This window comes from Limanda limanda, chromosome 17 (genome assembly GCF_963576545.1).
Source record: "Limanda limanda chromosome 17, fLimLim1.1, whole genome shotgun sequence".
Classification (NCBI taxonomy): Eukaryota; Metazoa; Chordata; class Actinopteri; order Pleuronectiformes; family Pleuronectidae; genus Limanda; species Limanda limanda.
Window position 1 is genome coordinate 6,029,963 of NC_083652.1, and position 20,302 is coordinate 6,050,264.

The following is a 20,302-nucleotide window of genomic DNA, read 5'->3' on the forward strand; positions in this document are numbered from 1 at the left end:
TGTGCAGAACATGATGATGTCACGGTGAAGTTGCCCCTTGACCTTTTGGACATAAAATGTCACCACCTGATCTTGGCCTTTGACGAAAATGGGACGGACGGACAATTGGAAAACCGGATGACATAAAACCTCAGGCCAAAGCAGTTGTCAGCACGGACCCATAGACATTAACATGATGACCTAAAATGACCCCAAAATCGAACATGACTCGAACACAATCGTTCAGAGCACTGGCACCAAGTCAAATGCAACACAAGCAGAGGAAAGAGAGGAAATGTGTGGGGAAAGTGAGATGTGGCCACCTCTGTCTGATACCAACAGCCACTGTGTCGGCCGCTGACGTAACACAAACACTGTTCAGCTCATTTGGAGCCATTAAGCACCGTGGAATGTCCACAGAGCCCGACTTCACACCGCAGCTCTGCCGCTCTTATCAGCTGTGGAAATGGGTGTTTTCCATATTATTCAGCACTCGGGTGATGCACCGGGCAGAGGGCCTAGAAAACCAGCAGAGGTAAAGGGCAGCCCCCCCCACCACAATCCACAGGCCAGTGACAGGAGAAGGAAAAGGAGGGAAACCTTAGTTAACCACAGATACTCTTCAAATCATTTTCATCTCAAGGTTTGTCTATCAATTACATTTTTTCTCATCTACAGTAACTCTTAGCAAAAAACTGAATAAGTGAATTTGTTTAAATGTGTAATTAACAAATTACGTTGAGTGTGCAACAGAGCTCTAATTTGAGTTTTGCTGTTACCAGGTAGCTGCGATCTGGAGGATGCTCCATTGTATTAGCAGTACCAAGACAAATATTTATTGAAAGCTAGTATCAGCGGAGCAGCAAATCGGTCGACTGCAAGAGGAGAACCACAACGAACGTGCTAAAGTCAACAGGGGTGCATGCATCACTGTGCAGGAAGTGAACTGTGATAGAAAGAATAACACAACATTGAGGGGGTCCACTTTCTGGCAGCTACAAGCTCGGTGGGAAGGGTTGCTTCACGGAGCCACAATGGGCCCTTCCAATAAAACAAAGATAAGAGTGGGGACGCGCCGACCTCCTCTATCCCTCAGCGCAGCTTTTGTTTTCCTCCTGACCTCTCTCACATGCCTGCCGTCTCCCCTGGTCTGGCTAGTGATAAGCGGGACAATGAGGGCTGATAGCCTGCAATAAGAGACCAGGATAAAGGCTCCCCATGCCACCGCTGCAGAGACTGAGTGACTGATTACCCCGGGCCAGAGGAACTCAGGGTCCGGGCTTGTAGCCGCGTCACTTAAATTTATCAGATTTGTGTTTTTAAAAGAAGAAACCTGGTCCTATACAGTATGAAGGTGCCAGCAGACGCATGTACCTGCTGTGACTGTGTCTCTGTCCTTCAAGCTTTGCTCTTCAACACTCGCTCTCAGCTGGATCTCAAAACGCCTGGAGAAACCTTCCTTGGGTTTCCAAAGCGACTGCAGCATCAGGGGCTTCTCGTTGTCCCCGACAATACGAAAACACTCCCTCTTCCAGTGGTTATCTGCGCCCGTCTGGCCAATCACGTCGCAGAGAACATAGTCAGTGGGGTCTTCTTTTTCCAGACAGTACCTGAACAAAGTAGAACAACTGTCAGGACTATGGGATGTAATAGAAGATAAAATGTGTTTTAGGCCAGGACGACTCTTGTACTTTACCTGCAAGCTTTTTACTGAATTATCTCAAAAACTTTAGGATGTATCACCATGATAATTTGTACAGACATTCAGTAAATATTTTTTTAGGGATTTTAATTGATTCAGTTCATACAGAATCTGTTCAGGTTAAACTGATTCTGGATCCCACTGGATTTTATCTTGTTACAGCACCATTTGAAATGCAAAATATCACTCAGATAAGGATTTAACAGTGATAGTTCTCACCTCTCCAGGGCCTCCTTCACCAGTTCCTTTGCACTGGACTGAGTGGTGGCCAGCACACTCTTGTAGTTGGTCCCCTGACAGATGTCACTGCCAAAGATCTTCAGGATGCCAGGGACAGACATTTGGCTGGACAGCTCAGCTGGGTCGTCTGCAGCCTGGCGATCTCCGCCGAGGCTCCCGCCGCACTGCGCCTGGTCACGGCGTCCACTGTCCCGCAGGTTGGGGCTATAGTTAAAAACAGATGAAAGCCTGTTGTTGTGGCGGCGGATTTTACTCTTGGCCGGCTGCCGGACACCGACACTCTCTGTGGAGTGCACAGTGTTGTCTGAGGTGTTGGACCTGACACAAAACAGAGAGGAGAGTGAACACTTTTAAGTTGAAATCCTTAAATAAGCACAATGATATACACAGCCGTCCTGTGCATGCAGCATATGTGTCGGTTCTGTACAACCTGCAGACAGTGACTTAAAGCTTCAACAATTATCTCTCATTATCAATTTTCTTGTATATGGCCTGTTATACATCAGAAAACACCAAGCAACATTCCAAACATTATCAGTTTACACACAATATAAGCAGCCAGTTTTACTCTGATCAATGAGGTATCATTGCCAAGTATACACAATCACTTTTTCCCAGATGTAAAAACTATTCATCAGGGTTGCAATTAACAATAATGTTTGGATTAATCAACTACTTATTTTACCATGAATAAATGAATCATTTGACCAATAAATTGTTAAAAGACCTGAAGTTTTTCAACAGGAAAGTTCTATTAAGATGTAATATCTCTTCTGCCAGTGAGCCCTGGTCAAGATGAGCAACAATTAAGTTAAGAAGTTTCGAACAGAAATACAAGCAGGAGCAATAACACACAAAAAACATACAGAAACAAACAGAAAATAATTAAAATATGTAAGAATAACAAAAAGGAAGCTGTGTAAAGTACTGACACTGATCTATGAAAGCTGAATATAAAAGATTTTTAAACTTAGAGGGTAATATGTCTAAGTCAAAGTTAAATGTTTGCTTGAGCTCGGTATTGGTTTAAAATCAAGATATGACAAAGTAAACATCAAATGCTCACATTTGAAAAGCTGAAACTAGGTCTGGAGGAAATGGCCCAAAATTATATCAAGGTATAAAATAATCCTATTAGTATCACAAAAAATATCACGTCATCATTTCTTTTAGGTTTAAAGACAGAATTTTACTCCTGACTGAAGGAGGTCATCGCTAACTCAATGAACTTGATAAACAGATAATTAAAACTCCTCACTTACACAATTAGCAATACATTGATTTATATTGAACCTGTGTTGGTGATATTATTTCATCAGCAAGCCCTTCTATAAAACATGTGAAATATTACTGGTGATATCAGCCACAGCTCAAGATGATGCAGTTAAATTGTTTAGGGTTAACTAGAATATGTTTAGTTACAGAAATGACTGAAACGATCAATCGATTAGAAATACTGTCGCTGGTTAATCCACTCCTGGTTGCAGCTTTACTTTATGGTAAGAGAGCATCATCATTTTTAGACCCCGATATGTTTTTACTTTAAAATGTTATTTCCAAGACTAAAAAGTGCAGTTTTCATCTGTGAAATGTGGAAATTTCAAAGAATAAAGCATCTCACAGTACAATTATAATATAATTGTTATAATTGACCAAATCTTAAAACTATGAGCTGGATGATATAGACATGTTCATATAAGTAGATACAGTTAATTATCACAATATGATGTCACTTTCATTTTAAGACTTATTTTTAACTCGTATTTATGTCAATCATCCAAGAAACAGGAAACAAAATGACTGAAATGACGAATAGATGAGAACATTTGACCACATCTAACTACAATACACTGTGTTTTCTCGGTGTTTAGCCGGTAACAGTAGAAAGCAGATGCATGTGTTAAAACAGAGAGAAACCCTCAGACTTACTGCACAGACCCATTGCTGGGTTTCCTGCCCAGCTTGGCCAGTCGTCTCTTCGGCGAGCGGATGAGTAAACCCACAGGGTTCAGGGCTGGTTTATTGACGTGGCTGCTTCTCTCCTCTGAAATCATGGTGCTTTCCAGTCTCACACAAACACATGAACACAGCTCACATTTGCGGAATATAGCCTTGATCGCCGTTAGCTAGCGGTGTGAAGTCATGAGAACTTCCCGGGATGGGAAGCGTCCACCTCCAGAGGAAAGGAAAGATCCAGATTCACAAAAAAAGTGCGTAAATATTCCAACTGTGTCTCAACGTCCATACGAGAAGAGAAGAAGAGGAGGAAGATGTTAAATGTGTTGGTGAAGCTTTGAAAGGAGCAAGTTTAACCTCACATTCCCTCACAGGTCGGTCGGTTTAAACTCCCGCAACAGTTTTCATGGAGGTAAAATCCAAACTGAGATTAATGTTCGGAGGAAGAGGAGGAGGAGGAGACATGTTCTCCCACCGTGAGTTCCTTCCTGACCGAGGAAACAAACAAACAAACAAACAAACGTCCCGGTCCGTTATTTACATGTGAAGAAGTAAACCGGTGAGGTCCGTTATCTCAGGGAGCGCGAGCGGACTGAATTAAAGAACCTGCTCGCGAGCTGCTACTACATCTGACGTCACTGCGGCTTCGTGCGCGTGGTCAGCAAAGAGGCGGGACGGCGCAAACACGCACACACGCACACACACACACACACACACACACACACACACACACACACACACACACACACACACACACACACACACACACACACAGAGGGCCCAGGGCCGGGACAACACTTTCTGGGGCCCCTACAGCATCGGTGAGACACACTTCCAGAAATACAATTTTCTGTCCCATATAGTGAATAAAATTATAAAGTCCATGTTCAGTCAATGTTGCAACAGCACATTCCCACAAGCTGTCTCAATTCAGGGGCTGTATCCTTCGAAGGACGCAGTCGACCCTGCCCACAAAGACCGCCTCCTAGACCGAAATGACACAGTCAAGTCTACAGCGGATTTCCGCTCATCCCGCCCTTATTGTTGTTTTAATGTCCCATGTTTTTGTATTATTTTTTGGAGCCAGTTGGAGCCCGTTGGAGCCCGTTGGAGCCCTCATTTCTCCGGGATGAAAAGATGCATTTGAAGGAGCCTTTGAAATGCGACGGCCTAGTCGTGCAGATGTGACACAATCAATCTTGAAACTCAGGCCTTGAAGGATGCTTCACCTGAATTGAGACACAGCTCTGGACTGTAAATAAGACACACGGCATGGTAGCTACCTAAAAGTGAAGCCAAATAAACTGGAATGCCCCCTAGTGGCTTGCTGCACTATAGGTCATAAACCCCACCTCTTCAGGTTTGTCAATTGGAAATGGATATGTTCCATTTGTTGGTCTCCAGTAGGCCACAGAAGGACATTCAAGAGTGGACAAAAGCTGCAGGTTTCATATAAGTCAAAACAGTACAACCCAAAATCAGATTTCATGACCACTGCAGTTCTGAAAGCTGGAGGAAAACTGATCTTAAAAGGCTATTTGGCATTTGTTAGCCTGATTAAAACATTTTATTTTACAAATCAGGTGAAAATCACAGCTGGTCTTATGCAGATTGTGTCCCAAAGTTCCGGGTGAAATGGACTCCTCCAAGGAAAAGAAAACTGTTGTGGCCTGATTCTGAAATGAGACAAATGAGCCAAGATCCACTTAACTTGGGAAACACATGGTGCCAAGGATATGGACGAAACACATTTACCAGAGGAAGAAGCAACTTGTTGCACTGAAAAATTATCTAGAAGATAACTGCAGCATTTGCTCTCAATTTTAATTATAATTTTGTCGTCTAACTTTGTGTATGTTGTTTCTGGGCAGATCGTGCCAATGGTATACCACAGATTTATTAACCCTATTAAAGTGTTAAAGTGCCAGGATGTCACAAAAAATGTTAAATGTTTCAGTACGATTTGATGGACAGTAATGGCATTGCTAAAACTAAAAAAGTTCTACTTATGTTTTTTTTTTTAATGTCTTAATATTGTTTTTAACCATTTGGATTTTTTATTTTTTTTTAAACTGTATATGTTCATGAATTTTAATCACTGTTTAAATAGATGGTTAAAAAATATTAACATTTTATTTTTTTAAACTCATGAATTTAAAGAGCCATTAATTATTGATCGATAGGCTCTGAGTGCTTTCAAATTCAAATTCATTTGTAGAATCAATTCCAATCTACACAGCAGATGATTGATAATCACATGAAGTGAATAATGCAAAGAAGGGAAATCAATAAAATTAATGTAATATGCAGTTATGAAGTTTTTCAAAACATGCTTACAAAACTATCTACAAACCAATGTAAAGTCATTGGGGTTTATTTGTGCATGTTTGCAGCAAGAGCTCTACCTAGTGGCACTAACTCTGAATTACACAAATCTGAAGATTACATTAATGGGAAAAAACTTGTCAAGCAGCATTTATGAAATGCTGACAGTCTGACTTACAGAAAAACTTAGAGCTACTATGTTAATATTGTACTAATGTTTAATGATAACAATTTGAAGTGGGGGGTAACAAAGGGATTGTGATGACAGAACATTTTTTTTATCAAATGTTAATGTTGTATTTTTCGTTCCAGAATATTTGTCAAAAAGCTGTACATTGATGTAGTTTACAGTTTTTGGAACTCAACTATTTCCATTTAATGGATACAATTTATCAGATGACAACATTTTTCATATTAGTAGACCCACTACATAGCTGAATGATTAAAAAGCAAACACATTATGAACCAGCTTCTCAAATGTGAGAACATGTTGCTTGTTTTAAGTCTAAATAATTAATAATGACAAGACTGTTTGTATTAACTGTATATTCAAACAGCGAAATCCTCCCTGAAATTAAAATGAAAGAGAAAAAATAGCAGCAAGACCAAGACAGATTGTGCACTCTGTCATTGCCTCTGAAAACTGCTTGAGGTATTTCCAGGGTGTGACACAGCTCACAGAGTTTTTCATGTTAAGAAAATATAGAAATAATACATATATCTGCTCACAACTACATTATAAAACCAACTGTAGCACTTCACAGACCAGAGTGACGTCTCAGGTACACACACACATAGAGAGTTGTGTCGTTTTTGTGGTATTGAGTAACAGGGTTTGAGGCGGATGTGAGTTAGCTCTACCTGCAGCTGCTGTGCACAGCAAGTGGTTTTGAGATTGTGAGATTCAGGTCAGACACGCATCACGACACGATTCTGCAAACAGCCTGTTTCTGCTGCTTGGCTCTGACACGCTGCACAGCTCCGGATCCACCCAGTCTGCTGATCATCAGTCACACTGTGAAAGACTTTTCTCTCACGCTACAACGGTTTTATGTAAAGAATGGATCTTCTCTAGAAGAAAGGTGAACAATATGAATGTTTGGTTTGGTTCAGTTTTCCTGCCATGAAACAATCTACCCAAACAAAGCTAAATTAAATAATAATAACAATTATAATAATAAAGATGATAATGATAATGGTCATTTTTATCTTTGTGTGGACACCAAAAATTATATGAATAAAAAGGTTGTCAACTGTGAACTCAATTTGGAGAACCACAGGAGTTTATATAGACAATTTGAAAGTACTAGTATATATAAATATAAAACAATTAAAAACCTTTACATATTAATTGATGGTTTGGTTTCATGGTGCATATTCTTAAATAGATTTGCATGCAATCTAATTATCTAGAGATACTGACCGAATCCAAAGTGGGTTACAAACAATTTTTAAAACTAGGTTTGAAACAGGACCCGTGTACATGATAGGGCCTCAAGAGAACTGTAAGTTAAAGTGCAAATACTATGTTTTTCCTGATGATTAGAAGTTTATTTTTCATACTTTTATATTGTCTATTTGATTAATGTGGACAGTTCAGCCTCTTGCCCATATGCCCATCTCTCTCTTTCTCTATTGCTGGTCTTGAAGTGTCAAACCAATGTTTTAGCAGTGAACATATACTACATATAACTGCTTTCTGCTTTTCCCCCTACTTGTTTGTTATCCAAACAAAACTAGCATCACCTCTTCTGTTTCCCCATTTCAAAAGGTTGTATCCAATGCAGCTTCATATTCAACAAATGAGATTAGACAAGTTTACTTTCTTTTCCATGAATCCCAGTAACAAAATATCAATCTACTTATTTTAATATTCAGACTTTGACGCATCCGCCTAAATAAAACGCCACAGCGCTATGTTGCCTGGTTGTATTTTGAAAATCCGGCCGGAAATAGCACCTCAAACTTTCTGCGGCTGATTCTTGTAGAGAGAGGCGGTGCTCGAGCTGCCGGTTTGTTCATCTTCCGTTTTAACGCGACATCACATCAAAACACAGAAGCAGCGCTTTTATTTTGTCCTGCGAATCAACTGTGGACTCACAAATATGCAGCTGTGTCCTCAGCTCGGCGGGAGAAGAGGCGAACCTTAGAAATCAACTTCAGACCAGTTCAACTCCAGCCCAGAGAGGAGGAAAGGTGAGCTGATGGACTCTTTCATATCAGGAAACTTTCGAGAATTCACACGCCAAACTTAACAGTGCAATTCAGCGACTTTTAGTAGCAATTTATCTCTCTTCCTCTTTCACTCCCCAGCTGTTTCTCACTTCTCTATTGTTCATTTTACATATTTACTGTAATGTCCTACTATGCATATCATAAACATGAATTTGTATAAATGTCTAAACATCTAATCACGTTACTCTGGATTAATTTTTAATTCATTATAATGGTGCAAATCAAGCCTGGAACCCACTCTGGGCATTCATATCCTCAAATACGGGAAAACAAGACTATATCTTAACTTCTGGAGCATTTATTTATTTACTTTTTTATTTATTGTTGTTGTCTTTGTGTTTTTTTACTGGAACTTCTTTGTTCAATTGTTCATGTGCGCCTTGGCTGCATGCTTTTACGTTCCTTGCTTTCAGGAAGTGGTTATGAAAAAGGCTGCTATTGAGGTTTGAATGAGAGAGAGCCTGGGTTAGCAATGGTCATAACTGCAAATAATAAGAAGAAATATATATATTTGTAAATTATACATAATTGAAATTTAATTTGCCCATATTGTTATTTTGTGTGAAGCAGTTTATGTCTTTGTGACCAGAGCCGTTTGGACATCAGGAACAACCCACCACTGCACTTAACTAATGTCATGTATAAAAGCACATCAGTCACAGGGACTTTAAAGAATTAAATGTAGAAAGCAAATCCATTACTTCTAATAGAGTATTTTTAAATTGTCGTCTTTGTCAATTTTACCCACATAAAGGATTGGAGCACTGATCCTCCAACAGTTTGTACAGGCTAACTGAGTCAGTGTAATTCCTGGAATGTAAATGTTTGAAGAATAATTTGCCTGTTCAGCCATGACCGTGTTATTTGACAGTGGAAATGGTTAGCCTCCTCTTCAATGACCCATGAGCAGCTGTCTACTTACGACTGTAAAAAAACACCTGCAGCAGTCATATACAGTTGAGGAAAGTAACTAAGCACATTGTAGGATTTTGAGGCACTTGATTAATTACATTATTTTCTGTATTCTACTTCTACTCCACTATACATTTCTGGGGGGAAATCAGATTTTACATTATAAACATGATGATTGTGTACAATATGCAGCACCTACTGTTTATAAAGTAGGAGTCAAACACATTTTTTCTGGATTTTAAGTACTTTTACTTTGGGCGGGGCGATAAAACAATATAAATAATTATTGCAATATAACTTGAAGCTATAATATCAAGACAACACACACACACACACACACACACACACACACACACAGTAAATATAATGCACAATGAGGAGATATAACACATACCTAGGTGATGTACCTGCTGTTATGCGTGTTTGTTATCCTCATGAAGAAGAGTTTAAAACCCCAACCTTCACTAAGGAGCACAAATCAGACTTTTTATAAAAATCGGACGTTTATCTTGCTAATTATCAATCAACCAATATGAATATTGTATCTTGATATAATTGTTTTGCCATTTCGTCCAGCCCTACTTTCACTTTTGGTATTTTTAACAAGTTCCCCAACCTGCATGTTCTTGTGTTGTTTGTTGAAATATTAATCCAATGGTTGCAGGTCAACCAGACGTTGGTTGCCATGGTAACAATAGTAATTACGCAGTTAAGATTATGGAACAGTCACAATTTGGTAAGGTTCATGTTGACCTTATAGGAAAAAAATCTGTTTTGGGGTTTAAAGAAGTACTTCCTTGGTTAACGGTTAACAGTCATGGATGAAAGAAATAACATTGTTCCACATGAGAAAAGAACAATGGTGTCGACCCATCCATCTCATCCTCCCCCTTACATGGACTGGGACGCTTAATACTACTTCACCTGACTTCCTTCTTTTGTACTGTCAGAGTTACTAAGATCACTAGAGGTCACCTAACAATAGAAAGTAATAGACAATCTATGAAGTCTTCTTTTCCGTCTTTTTTACAAGTGGACAGTCTCTCTCTTTTAGGCAATGCTCACATTCAGAAATATTACTTGAGATGGAGTATCTTCATTTTGCAGGATTGCATGATTACTAATAAAAAAAATTAAATACTTCCTCGACTTCTGCTAAAATTACACTGATTTCAGATTTTTCTCGTAAAAGCCCTAGATGCTTCTCAATTTTTGCAAAAAGTCACTTCATGCAACATTTGCAGAATGAGAAACCACCTGACACATTGCGGATTGCACCACTGCAAACAACACTTCTTACATCTGAATCTATCGGCTTTATCACCACTGATAAAAATACTGCATGTTGAAATGACTCGGCCTCTATATATCCTCAGATTGTGTGAGGACAAATATGTATTAAATATACTGAATATCATAGCGTCTAAATAGATAACATTTTTAAAAAACCTTTCACCTCATCAGATTTGATTATTTATATTGTTACTAAAAAAGCAAAAAATCCAAGTTCCAGCACCTCTTTTGGTTTGCCATTAATTATTTTCGTTAATCAATAGTGAAATTAACTCTTAGTTGCAGTCTTTTCTGTCAAAAGTATGTAACTTGTTCTAATTATCTGTAATTTTGACATTTCATGTCAACATGCACCTTCACTTTTTATGTATAATAAGTTACGAAAGTTAGTACTAATTTACTGAAAGTAGGCTCATGGATGGTATCTGCACCTCTGCACTTAACCAGTCCTTTAAATCATACAAAATCTAAGATCAGTACCCGAATAAACCTAAATCAGGAGGCAAAGAACCAAACGATCCATGACTTCCAGTAGTTTCAATAATGTGGTGAACCTATGAAGCAGTTTGGCTAGAAATGGTTCATGAATTGATGATCACATCCTGCTTTTACACTCTTCAAAGAGTCCTCTTGTTGCCAGAAGCGGATACCAGGCTGTGCGATATCAATCATTACATGTTGACTTAATCATGGGAGGTGTGAGTTAGAGCAGATAAGATAAAAAGTTATGTAAGACCAGCTTTATGCACCAAATCTGTCCTTTATATCCCTTTTATCAGCAGAAGAGACTGGAATGAGAATAAGGCAGGTTATTTTTACAGCTCGAAGACAAATTAAGTGTCAAAATTGTAAACCTTAACCAAATTAAACTTGTCATATCAAGATTACGATCAAATATGTGTTGAGTAAGGGACGATAAAGAGCAATCAAATGCTGTAAATATCCCAAAAGTCATATAGACAGGGATTTGGTCCCTAGAAAAATTTGATTTGGATCTTTTACTGTCAGATAAACAAAGTTTGTTTATATGACTTTCAACTGAAAACACAAAAATTTGTAACACTAAAATGTATTATTTTTTTTATATAAAGTTATGAATTATGTCAATATCATTTGTTAACTTCAACAGGAACCAATTTAATCCATCCTTGGGATACCAAATGAAGTCATTTTTATATTTATTGATCTAGCATTTTTGGTTTTTGCAGTGTTGTTAATCGGACAGTAAGAGATGAATCAATCTTTGGCGCAGCCAATACCTGAGTGAAGGAACTGGGACTATTAGGCCATTCATCCATTACTTTTTGCATCTCAATGTATCGATTATCTTAAGCTTACTATTTCGACTTTTTACCTGTAACTTTTGTTATTTGTTTAAACTCCAATACTTTAAGCTGTTTCAACTGCTTATCATTACATTTAGCTCACTGTTTCAGGAAGGGTTAATGTCTTCTAAATTGGCGTCTGACGATGTGATGGCATTGGGATCTTATTCGGTTTAAGATCCTGCATTCATTTTTATTATCATTAGTAATCATCAACTGTCTGTATGTGGTACGCATATCTCGAGAACTGTTCATCGAATCGCTTTCACACTTGTGTATTGTTAACGCCCAGGGAAGTGCAGAGTTGACTTTCGTGTGATTTGGACATGCAATACATTTATTAGTCATAACATTTTTTATAGACAAGAAGCCAGCTATCTGCAGCAGTTCGCAGTGTGCCTGCAGTCTGTGGACAGTTGAAAATGTCTTCATCTACGTCCTCGGATAAACTACAGCAGCGGTCAGTGGCCAATAATATCTGGCCATCCAAATTATTTAGATTATCTGATTATTTTTATGTCAGCATATTGGACTAAGACACAGACACACAGCACAGGCACAAAAAAATAACATCCGTTTAGTAAATCAATCAAACAAATTTGCAGATAAACCAGGTAGGATGAACACAACGTTCCTCTGCAGTGTCTTTTTATTAGCGAGTGTTGAGCATAACAAACATCCTGGTGGTGGTTTATCGTCAAACTAATGAACTTGATGATAGAACTAAATTAAACTTGCTGAATTACACTGGTGGGCTCAAAAATCATTACCAGTATACCCAAATTCTGATCTATTCCACATTTAGCTTCAAACTGTTGATTCATTACTTTTACTGGACTATTTTCACAGTCTATCCATTGCTTTGATCTCAAAACTGATTTAACTATATTCATTCCAGGACTGTTTATTCATTCCAGGAGTCTTGTTTTATTTTGAAGTGTGTATAGACTGTCTTTATTAAGGGACGTTTGGGGGAAAGGAATTATAGAGAATGTTTTACATCTCCTCAGTTCGCCACAGGTACATGTTCAGTGATAAAAGTTGTAATCTTGCAAAACGCTCTACAGCTGCATCAGTAAAGGTAGTCAGTATTTTTTTTCAAGATAACTCACCACATCCTTCACAACGTAACCACAAACATAATGTAAGTTGTCACAGCTGTGGGAAAATACTCAATTTACACATAAGAAAGAAGCTATCATGGGAATTTAATTTGACTTTTCATCCATGTTTCACTGTACTGCTGTTTACTGTACTGCTCTGTATCTCTGTCACGTAGGTAAACAGAAATTAGAGAAGTGGCTTGTTGCTTCCCAATTTAAATATAGCTGAATGAGCTTTACTTCCCGCAAGTCATTTCCATGAATCTCTTAATTTAAGTTGTGTCACATGCAGCCACATTCCACACGTTATTGGTTGAGTCAAGTAAAAAAACATTCTGCTTTAATTAGGACCCCTAAACATTTAAATGAAACAGTATAATAAAATAATGTTTCATTTCAACCCAATGCCATAGTAAATTTCAGTGATAAGTTCAGGTGCAGATGAACTTAGTCAACTTTCAGACAAAAAAGCTATTTCTGATCATTACCAATTCTCATTTGTTTATAAAAAAAAAATTGGTAAATAATTCTTGCTCCAGTTTCTCATGAGTAAAAACCCATTAATCTGCATGGAAGATTCAATATTCTATAAATAAAGTTTAGATTTTTTAAATCGATAAAGCTTGAGAGTTTAGGAGAGCAATTCCTGTTTGTGCAGATTTAACTTTTAATTTTCTTAAAGTTTGACGTTTCATTAAAAAATATAATTCCTTAAATTAATTTTGGTCACTTCCTAAAGATAATCCTGGGAACTTCCTCACACCTCAGCTGGGAAATTTCGGGCTGCTCTTGTTTTAGCATATCGAGACCTTCTTGAAAGTGTCTGCTTCCACAGATCAGATTTTTATCCAACATGCTTGTTGAAGCACCATGTTGAGCTGTTTATAGAACAGAAATCTTAATTTAAAGACAAACTGCAGAATTAAACCTTTTACTGGATTAAGATATTTATGCTTTCTTTCTCTCTGAATAGAAACACTTGCTGTGGATCCCCTGATCGCTGCTCGCCTCATTTTCTTCTTCATTTTCCAAACCTCTGTGACACTTCAGACAGTCCTCATGGAGGCCAGAGCAAAGTTTGACTTTGTTGCAACAGCAGACGACGAGCTCAGCTTTAGAAAGGGCGATATGCTTAAGGTCAGTATATGCATATATATATGTTTATATACATATGTGGTGGCTTCATCATATTTCATAACTAATGTTCAGCTTCTTGTCGTTATCTTTTTCTTATCAGCTTTTAAGCTCACAAGATGATTGGTATAAAGCAGAGATGAACGGAGAGGAAGGATTTGTACCACAAAACTACATTGATAAGCAGCCTCCAAGGTGAGATACAGTCGTACTGTTTAACAAACGCTGAGCCTAGACGTGGGTTCATCATCTTGTGTAGGTTAAGTTTGGATTCTCCCTCAGCTTTTAGAAAATATACACCACTGAAAGCAGAATTCATTGTGAGCCTGCCTTTCTTTAAAATAATTGTTCAACCTTAACTCACTGTTTGCTGTCATTTGGCATGCTGTCTTTCTTTCTACTGTAAATGCTGCTATCATTCTACATCTGCTGCATACTTGTCTACTTCTACGTTTACACCAGGAATTAGAGCGAAATGGCCTTTCAGTCCCGTCTGCGTCCTATATATTGAAGCCGTACATCACAGTGACAATATTTGTGAAATTTACAGCCAGGACTGAAATCTAAAGAACAGAAGGAAGATTTATGATGTTTTTGCTGAAAGAAAAGTAGCACCTTTAGTTGTAGACTCTGGCTGTAGCTGTGTGTGAGGTTTACAGCAGATAAGCATAAGCCTCGTGGCCTCCGTCTGTTTGTGTGTCCAGATGGTTCCAGGAGAACGCCAGTCGTAACGCAGCAGAGGATATCCTGAAGCACAAAGACGTCGGAGACTTTGTGATTCGAGGATCCCAGAGCTCCCCAGGAGACTTCTCCATCTCTGTCAAGTTAGTGAAACAGTCTTGTGTTCTTTATTGTGCCAAAAACAATGCTCATGTCTCGCCTTTAGCGTTGTTTCAGATTCAGTCTATCTTACGATATCCGAGGATGATGTCCATTGCAAGTGAACTTTGATGAAAATGTTGATCAAAGTTTTCTGCAGTCTCAAATTAACTCAGCTAGAGTTGTCAGTGCATTTAATGTCCATAACAAATAGGAGCTGTAATAAGTCAATTAAGCATTTTTAAAGATGTAAATAAATATAGGCTAAAAAATACTGGACTGAAGTTGTAGCTTTTAGTGTTTAACATCAATGTTTAAAATCAAAAATCATCTCACAGTAATTTAAATGAGCAAAAAAGTGTTTTTACTAGAAGGTGATTGTGCTCAACCGCATTTTTCATCAAGATCTAAAGCCTTTTTTTCAATTTCTTCAATATTGCAAGATTGTTAAACATTTCACCTTTTTCTCAGAGTATCTTCCTGTATCATGTATATTGATGGAACAAATCAGTTGTGTTTAGAGGGCTGATATGTAGGAGTGTGTGAAATTTAGTGCAGCTTGATTTAATACAAGGTGACTATTGGGTCTTGACGCGTGTGCTGCACTGAGTGATATTCTCGGGGTCAGTAAATTCTATTGAATATTCGAATTAGAGAATTATTATTAATCTCATGCTCATCTGGTGGTTTCAGTGTTTGAAATCTTTGAAAAGATCTGTGAAATAATTTCACCAGAGAAACTGTGAACCAATATTTCTAGTCTCCTCACACTGTGTAAACAGTTAACTGACTCATGTCGCCAGCTTTGAGTTTCTCATATGTGCTGCAAACTGTGCAGGAGTTTATTTACCACCAGGAGACTATGCAGAAGCAGCGGCAGAATAAACAAGACAGCGGAAGAGACATGAGGTGATGTTGATCTGAAAGTGTCTGCAGTTGCTCAGACCACCGGGGAAAACGATCAGTGTAGTTCAGGGACTTGTCTGTCCTCTAATTTTTAATCTCTTTTCACGGCAAGGGTTTAGATAACTTATTTTTACTTTAAGGATTAATACAACCAACAGTGTATGAAATTCCTCATATTCTAAACTAAATTATTATTATTATTATTATTAAAATGCTTTTTAAAGCATCCTTAAGACTCACGATTTAAGGGAATTTGCATTTCATTGCAGATTATGGAACATAAACACCTACAATATGTATCTATCACAGTAAATCTCATCCAGTCAGGGCCTGGTAGGTCATCAAGTGAAGTGATGTTGTAATTTTCCAAACTGGCCAGCAGAGGGCGATGCTGCTGAGGAAGCAGTCCGGAAATCCAGGTATGAAGGTGACAGGGAGTCAGTGGTTGTTCAAGTTGTCTTTTTAGTGAAAGTTCATTACTCTTGAGGTTGAAGGTGGCGGAGTGTGGGGGAGCGGAGCATGTGGGGGAGCGCTCAGAGATCTGAAGTTGGAAAATTAAACTCAGTCCCGTCCTTTTCGGAGCACTGTCGGGGAAACTCAGGGGTTTTAACAAGAAGAACAAGTTTTGACAAGAGAGTCACTGAGTTCAGGTGGTTGCATCATGGATTTGGATTCAGAATCGCTTCTCTTGGATCGCCAAACCGACAAATCAAGAACATGCACTCACAAGTGGAGAGTGTTGAGTGTATTAAACTATGCTGCACGTAAAAGCATTCGGCTAACATTGATCCCAAATAAACCACCAAGCTCCAACAGTCCCAGAATGGCATTCATTCAACCGAAATGTTCTATTATTTTTAAGGAATCCCACTATTTTAGAACTGGAACTGTGCTGTGCTCTTTGTGTTTGGGAGGGGGTATTCAGATGAGGGAGGGGAGTTCAATCTAAAATCTCTCCATATATCTGTGAGTAATATGTGGATTTGATATATGATGTTTCAAAAAAAAAGATAGACACTGAGTCAATACTTAACTTTCTTGGTGTCAAAAGTAAAATCAAAACTTTCACTTGTCAAACATGTATCACTACACACAGATCTTGTCAGTGACATTTACGTCACATTCTTTGGACATTTCAATTTTATTATTGGAAATGTGCATAACGTTTTTTCTGATTCTCCATCTTTTCCCTCAGACACGAGAGTGACGTTCAGCATTTCAAAGTGTTGAGAGACAACAAAGGCCAGTACTTCCTGTGGTCAGAGAAGTTCACCTCCCTTGACAGGCTGGTGGAGTTCTACAAGAACACGTCTATCTCTAAGACCAGGGAGATCTACCTCTATGACGGCAGTTCGGCCAATAAGAACGCCTCCTTGGCCCAGCCGGTACGAGACAATTCTGTCTTTTGCTTTGATTCACTATTAAACCTACTCAAACTGGGTTGCTTAAAGTCCCCAAAAGATCCGACAACAGTGACCACAGACCACTTACTTGGGATGTTTGTTAATAATATATCAAACCTGTCGAGAGTTTGGATTGAGTAATTTAGTTTTATCATTGTTTAATCTAACACGTATTCTGGAAATGAATTGATTTATTGTTTGGTCTATAAAATGGCAGAAAATATTATAGAATAAAGTTAATCCCAGCATCAAAGATGTAAAATGCATTTAAAGCACCTACTCCAAATTTATTTTGAGTGTGTAAGGTGAGATGGTTCAAACAAGTCATATCATAATCCATCGTTTCAGCTTGAAAACACATTTAATGTCTTATTTCACGTTATAGAATTTTAGTAAAAACTTGTCTTTGCTCAATGTGAGAGTATCAATTCATTTAAATTGAAGGCACTGTCTAGATTTTTAAAATCTTTTATCTCTTCCATATGTGATTTGATAATTATTTCTAAATTCGTATTTGTTAAATTCGGCAACAGTTTAAAGCCAAGCCTGCTAAAGCCATGAAATCTTTACATTTTATGATGTGAAAGGAACAATTTTAGTTATTAATTAGTTAACAATGTTGAAAATTATTTAACTATGAAGGTATTTTCTCTAAAAGGTTTTGATTAGTCTACTTATTCCATTGTTTCTATGAGGTTTCTCTGATGGTCTTTGTTGTTTGTACAGAACTGCAAAAAGTAATCACGATCATTTTGATAATCAATTTCAGATATTTTAAAAAGAGGAAATACCAAATATTTCATGACTCCCGCCTAATTGTGAATATTTTATGTATTCATTGTTTTCTATGACAGTAAACTGAACATTTAGGGGTTGTGGACTGTTACAAACGGCAGCTGCCTTGTTAAGATTTCTACAGAAGTTCCTAATATATTTATGTTGATGATTCAATGGTAACTTTGTTTCCGTTTCCATCATCCAGGCAAAGAGGGGAAGTTTGCCTGAACAAAATCACTCTGCTGCAGCGAGTGCTACAACACAACGCCGAGCATCAGACCAGCCTCACAACCAGCTGGTACACTCTCCTTTTATAAATACGCACAACTCAAGAGCCTTTATAGTAATATCAGTTTTATTCAGTCAAAGCAGAAACATATAGTGGAGTTTCTTTCTCCCTCTCCAGGTTACGAGAGTGGGTCTGGAGGAACGTGCTCACACCATCGGTTACTCAGGAAGAAACAGCCCCGTCAGCTCAGCTCATCCTCCCCGTCGTACATCTGAAACCTTGCCTCTGCCTCAGGTCAGCTCGCTGTCCTTTCTCCAAACACTGGGATTTAGGTTGAAGTTGTCCAAAACTAAATTCCTGTGACCAGCCAGATTCAAATTGTTTACCTTCTTTCAGCCGATTCTCCAAAACTCAACGTACAGAAATAGGGAGGAAAAACAAGTGTTCCGATTTGAAAATTAAACCAGCAATTCTTTCTTGGTGACTGACTTGATTGATGGATTGACTATAAAATGTAATGACTGGATAATGTTCTGTCAAATGACTCATTTTATAATTTATGCAGCACTTCAAATGTATAAATAATGTGGGGTAGTTAAAGTAGCCTAACAGTAGCATTTGTCTATTAAACCACCCATTTAGCATAATTAGGCTCATTTTATTTCTCCTTTTCCCTCAACTCTGTATTGAGAAAAACTTTCACATTACAGATTTATTACAGTTAAACTTTCTGAATAGTTAGAGAAATGTTGTGAATGTAAAATGGAGATTATAGTATTACAGCAGCCTCTTCATGCAAATCTCAAAAGATATGAGGTAGGTAAAAACAAAACGGCTAAATGGTCCCCTATGAAACCACATTAAAAACATTATTTGAATCTACACTAAACTTCACAGACTCACTAATATCCTTCTTCCTTAATATGCCTGATTAACTTCATCAATATTTATGACTTCTTCTCTGGGCAATCAGTGAAATATTCACTCCTCAAAATACACACTGCAGCAACAAATCTAATCGAAGTCATGACTCGAATTTGGGATTTGAGAAACTTGTCTGTAATTGATTCTACTAAAAAGCTAAATGTTGGGAAAAGCTACTGTAAATGTTGGAAAACCAGTATTTGTCTCTGCAGTGCTCCACTGTCAGGTATTGATCAATGTTTGGTTTTCCTCCACTGTCCCACAGAGGCCGTCTGCGGTGCAGGTGAAGGCGATATACGACTTCACCGCAGAGGAAGGCGATGAGCTCGGTTTCTCAGCAGGAGATGTCATTGAAGTGCTGGATCGCTCGGACGCCTCTTGGTGGAAAGGGAGGCTGCGGGGAAAAATGGGTCTGTTTCCTGCCAACTACACATCAGCGCAGCTGTGAGAAGACACCCCAGGCGACACACTTACTCTGCCTACACACATCCACAGACTTGCTCTGCAGGTGCAATGGCACTAAATGTGTGTGGGGTTTTTTTTACACTGAGTCAGTGACTCATCTAATCTTCGCACCGAATGTCAGCACTTCATCAGCACTCCGGTTTCCAAATGAGAGAGTCAGTTTGTGTTTTCAGATCATATTCATATATATATACAGACTTGTTGATGCTGTGCTTGTTCAGGTTTTATTGGACTTACTTCACAAAGGAGCAAAGGCACATCCTCCAACAGGAGCTGCTGCAGATGGCATCTGTACTACATGTCTGTCAGCATATTTATTTGCTCGTTTGCCTTTCATACCAATAAAACGTTTTAAATAAAAAAAGTTTGTGGATTTCTCAATGCAATGTCCTGAATGGTCACTGACGTGGTAATAAATCGATTTTTGATTCGATATTTAATCCAACTCTGGAGGCTTCTAAGCGTGTGGCCTTTTATTTCAGCTATTGTAGAGTTAACAGTGGATCTGTGAGCAACTTGTAAAGTTAAACATTTGATAGATTGGATTCCCAAAAAACTGAAAAATCTTCAATATG

The 20,302-nt window shown here is 38.3% G+C and overlaps 2 protein-coding genes across 2 annotated transcripts in view; one reads left to right on the plus strand and one right to left on the minus strand.

Moving 5' to 3' along the window:
* Positions 1-8,346, minus strand: part of radil2a (Ras association and DIL domains 2a) — a 32,429-nt gene extending 24,083 nt beyond the window's left edge. Inside the window, exons 1-4 of the mRNA XM_061090396.1 lie at positions 8,304-8,346; positions 3,851-4,361; positions 1,901-2,239; positions 1,354-1,589 (exon numbers count right to left, since the gene is read on the minus strand). Of these exons, the coding sequence (XP_060946379.1) occupies positions 1,354-1,589; positions 1,901-2,239; positions 3,851-3,975 (700 nt within the window). The 5' untranslated portion in view covers positions 3,976-4,361; positions 8,304-8,346. The remainder of the gene's footprint in view (positions 1-1,353; positions 1,590-1,900; positions 2,240-3,850; positions 4,362-8,303) is intronic.
* Positions 8,249-20,108, plus strand: grap2a (GRB2 related adaptor protein 2a). Its single transcript, XM_061090397.1, has 8 exons — positions 8,249-8,398; positions 14,044-14,207; positions 14,308-14,399; positions 14,909-15,028; positions 17,125-17,314; positions 18,315-18,407; positions 18,516-18,632; positions 19,528-20,108. Exons 2-8 carry the CDS (start codon positions 14,130-14,132, stop codon positions 19,708-19,710), a joined length of 873 nt encoding a protein of 290 aa, XP_060946380.1. The 5' UTR covers positions 8,249-8,398; positions 14,044-14,129; the 3' UTR covers positions 19,711-20,108.
* The last annotated feature ends 194 nt before the right edge of the window (positions 20,109-20,302 follow it).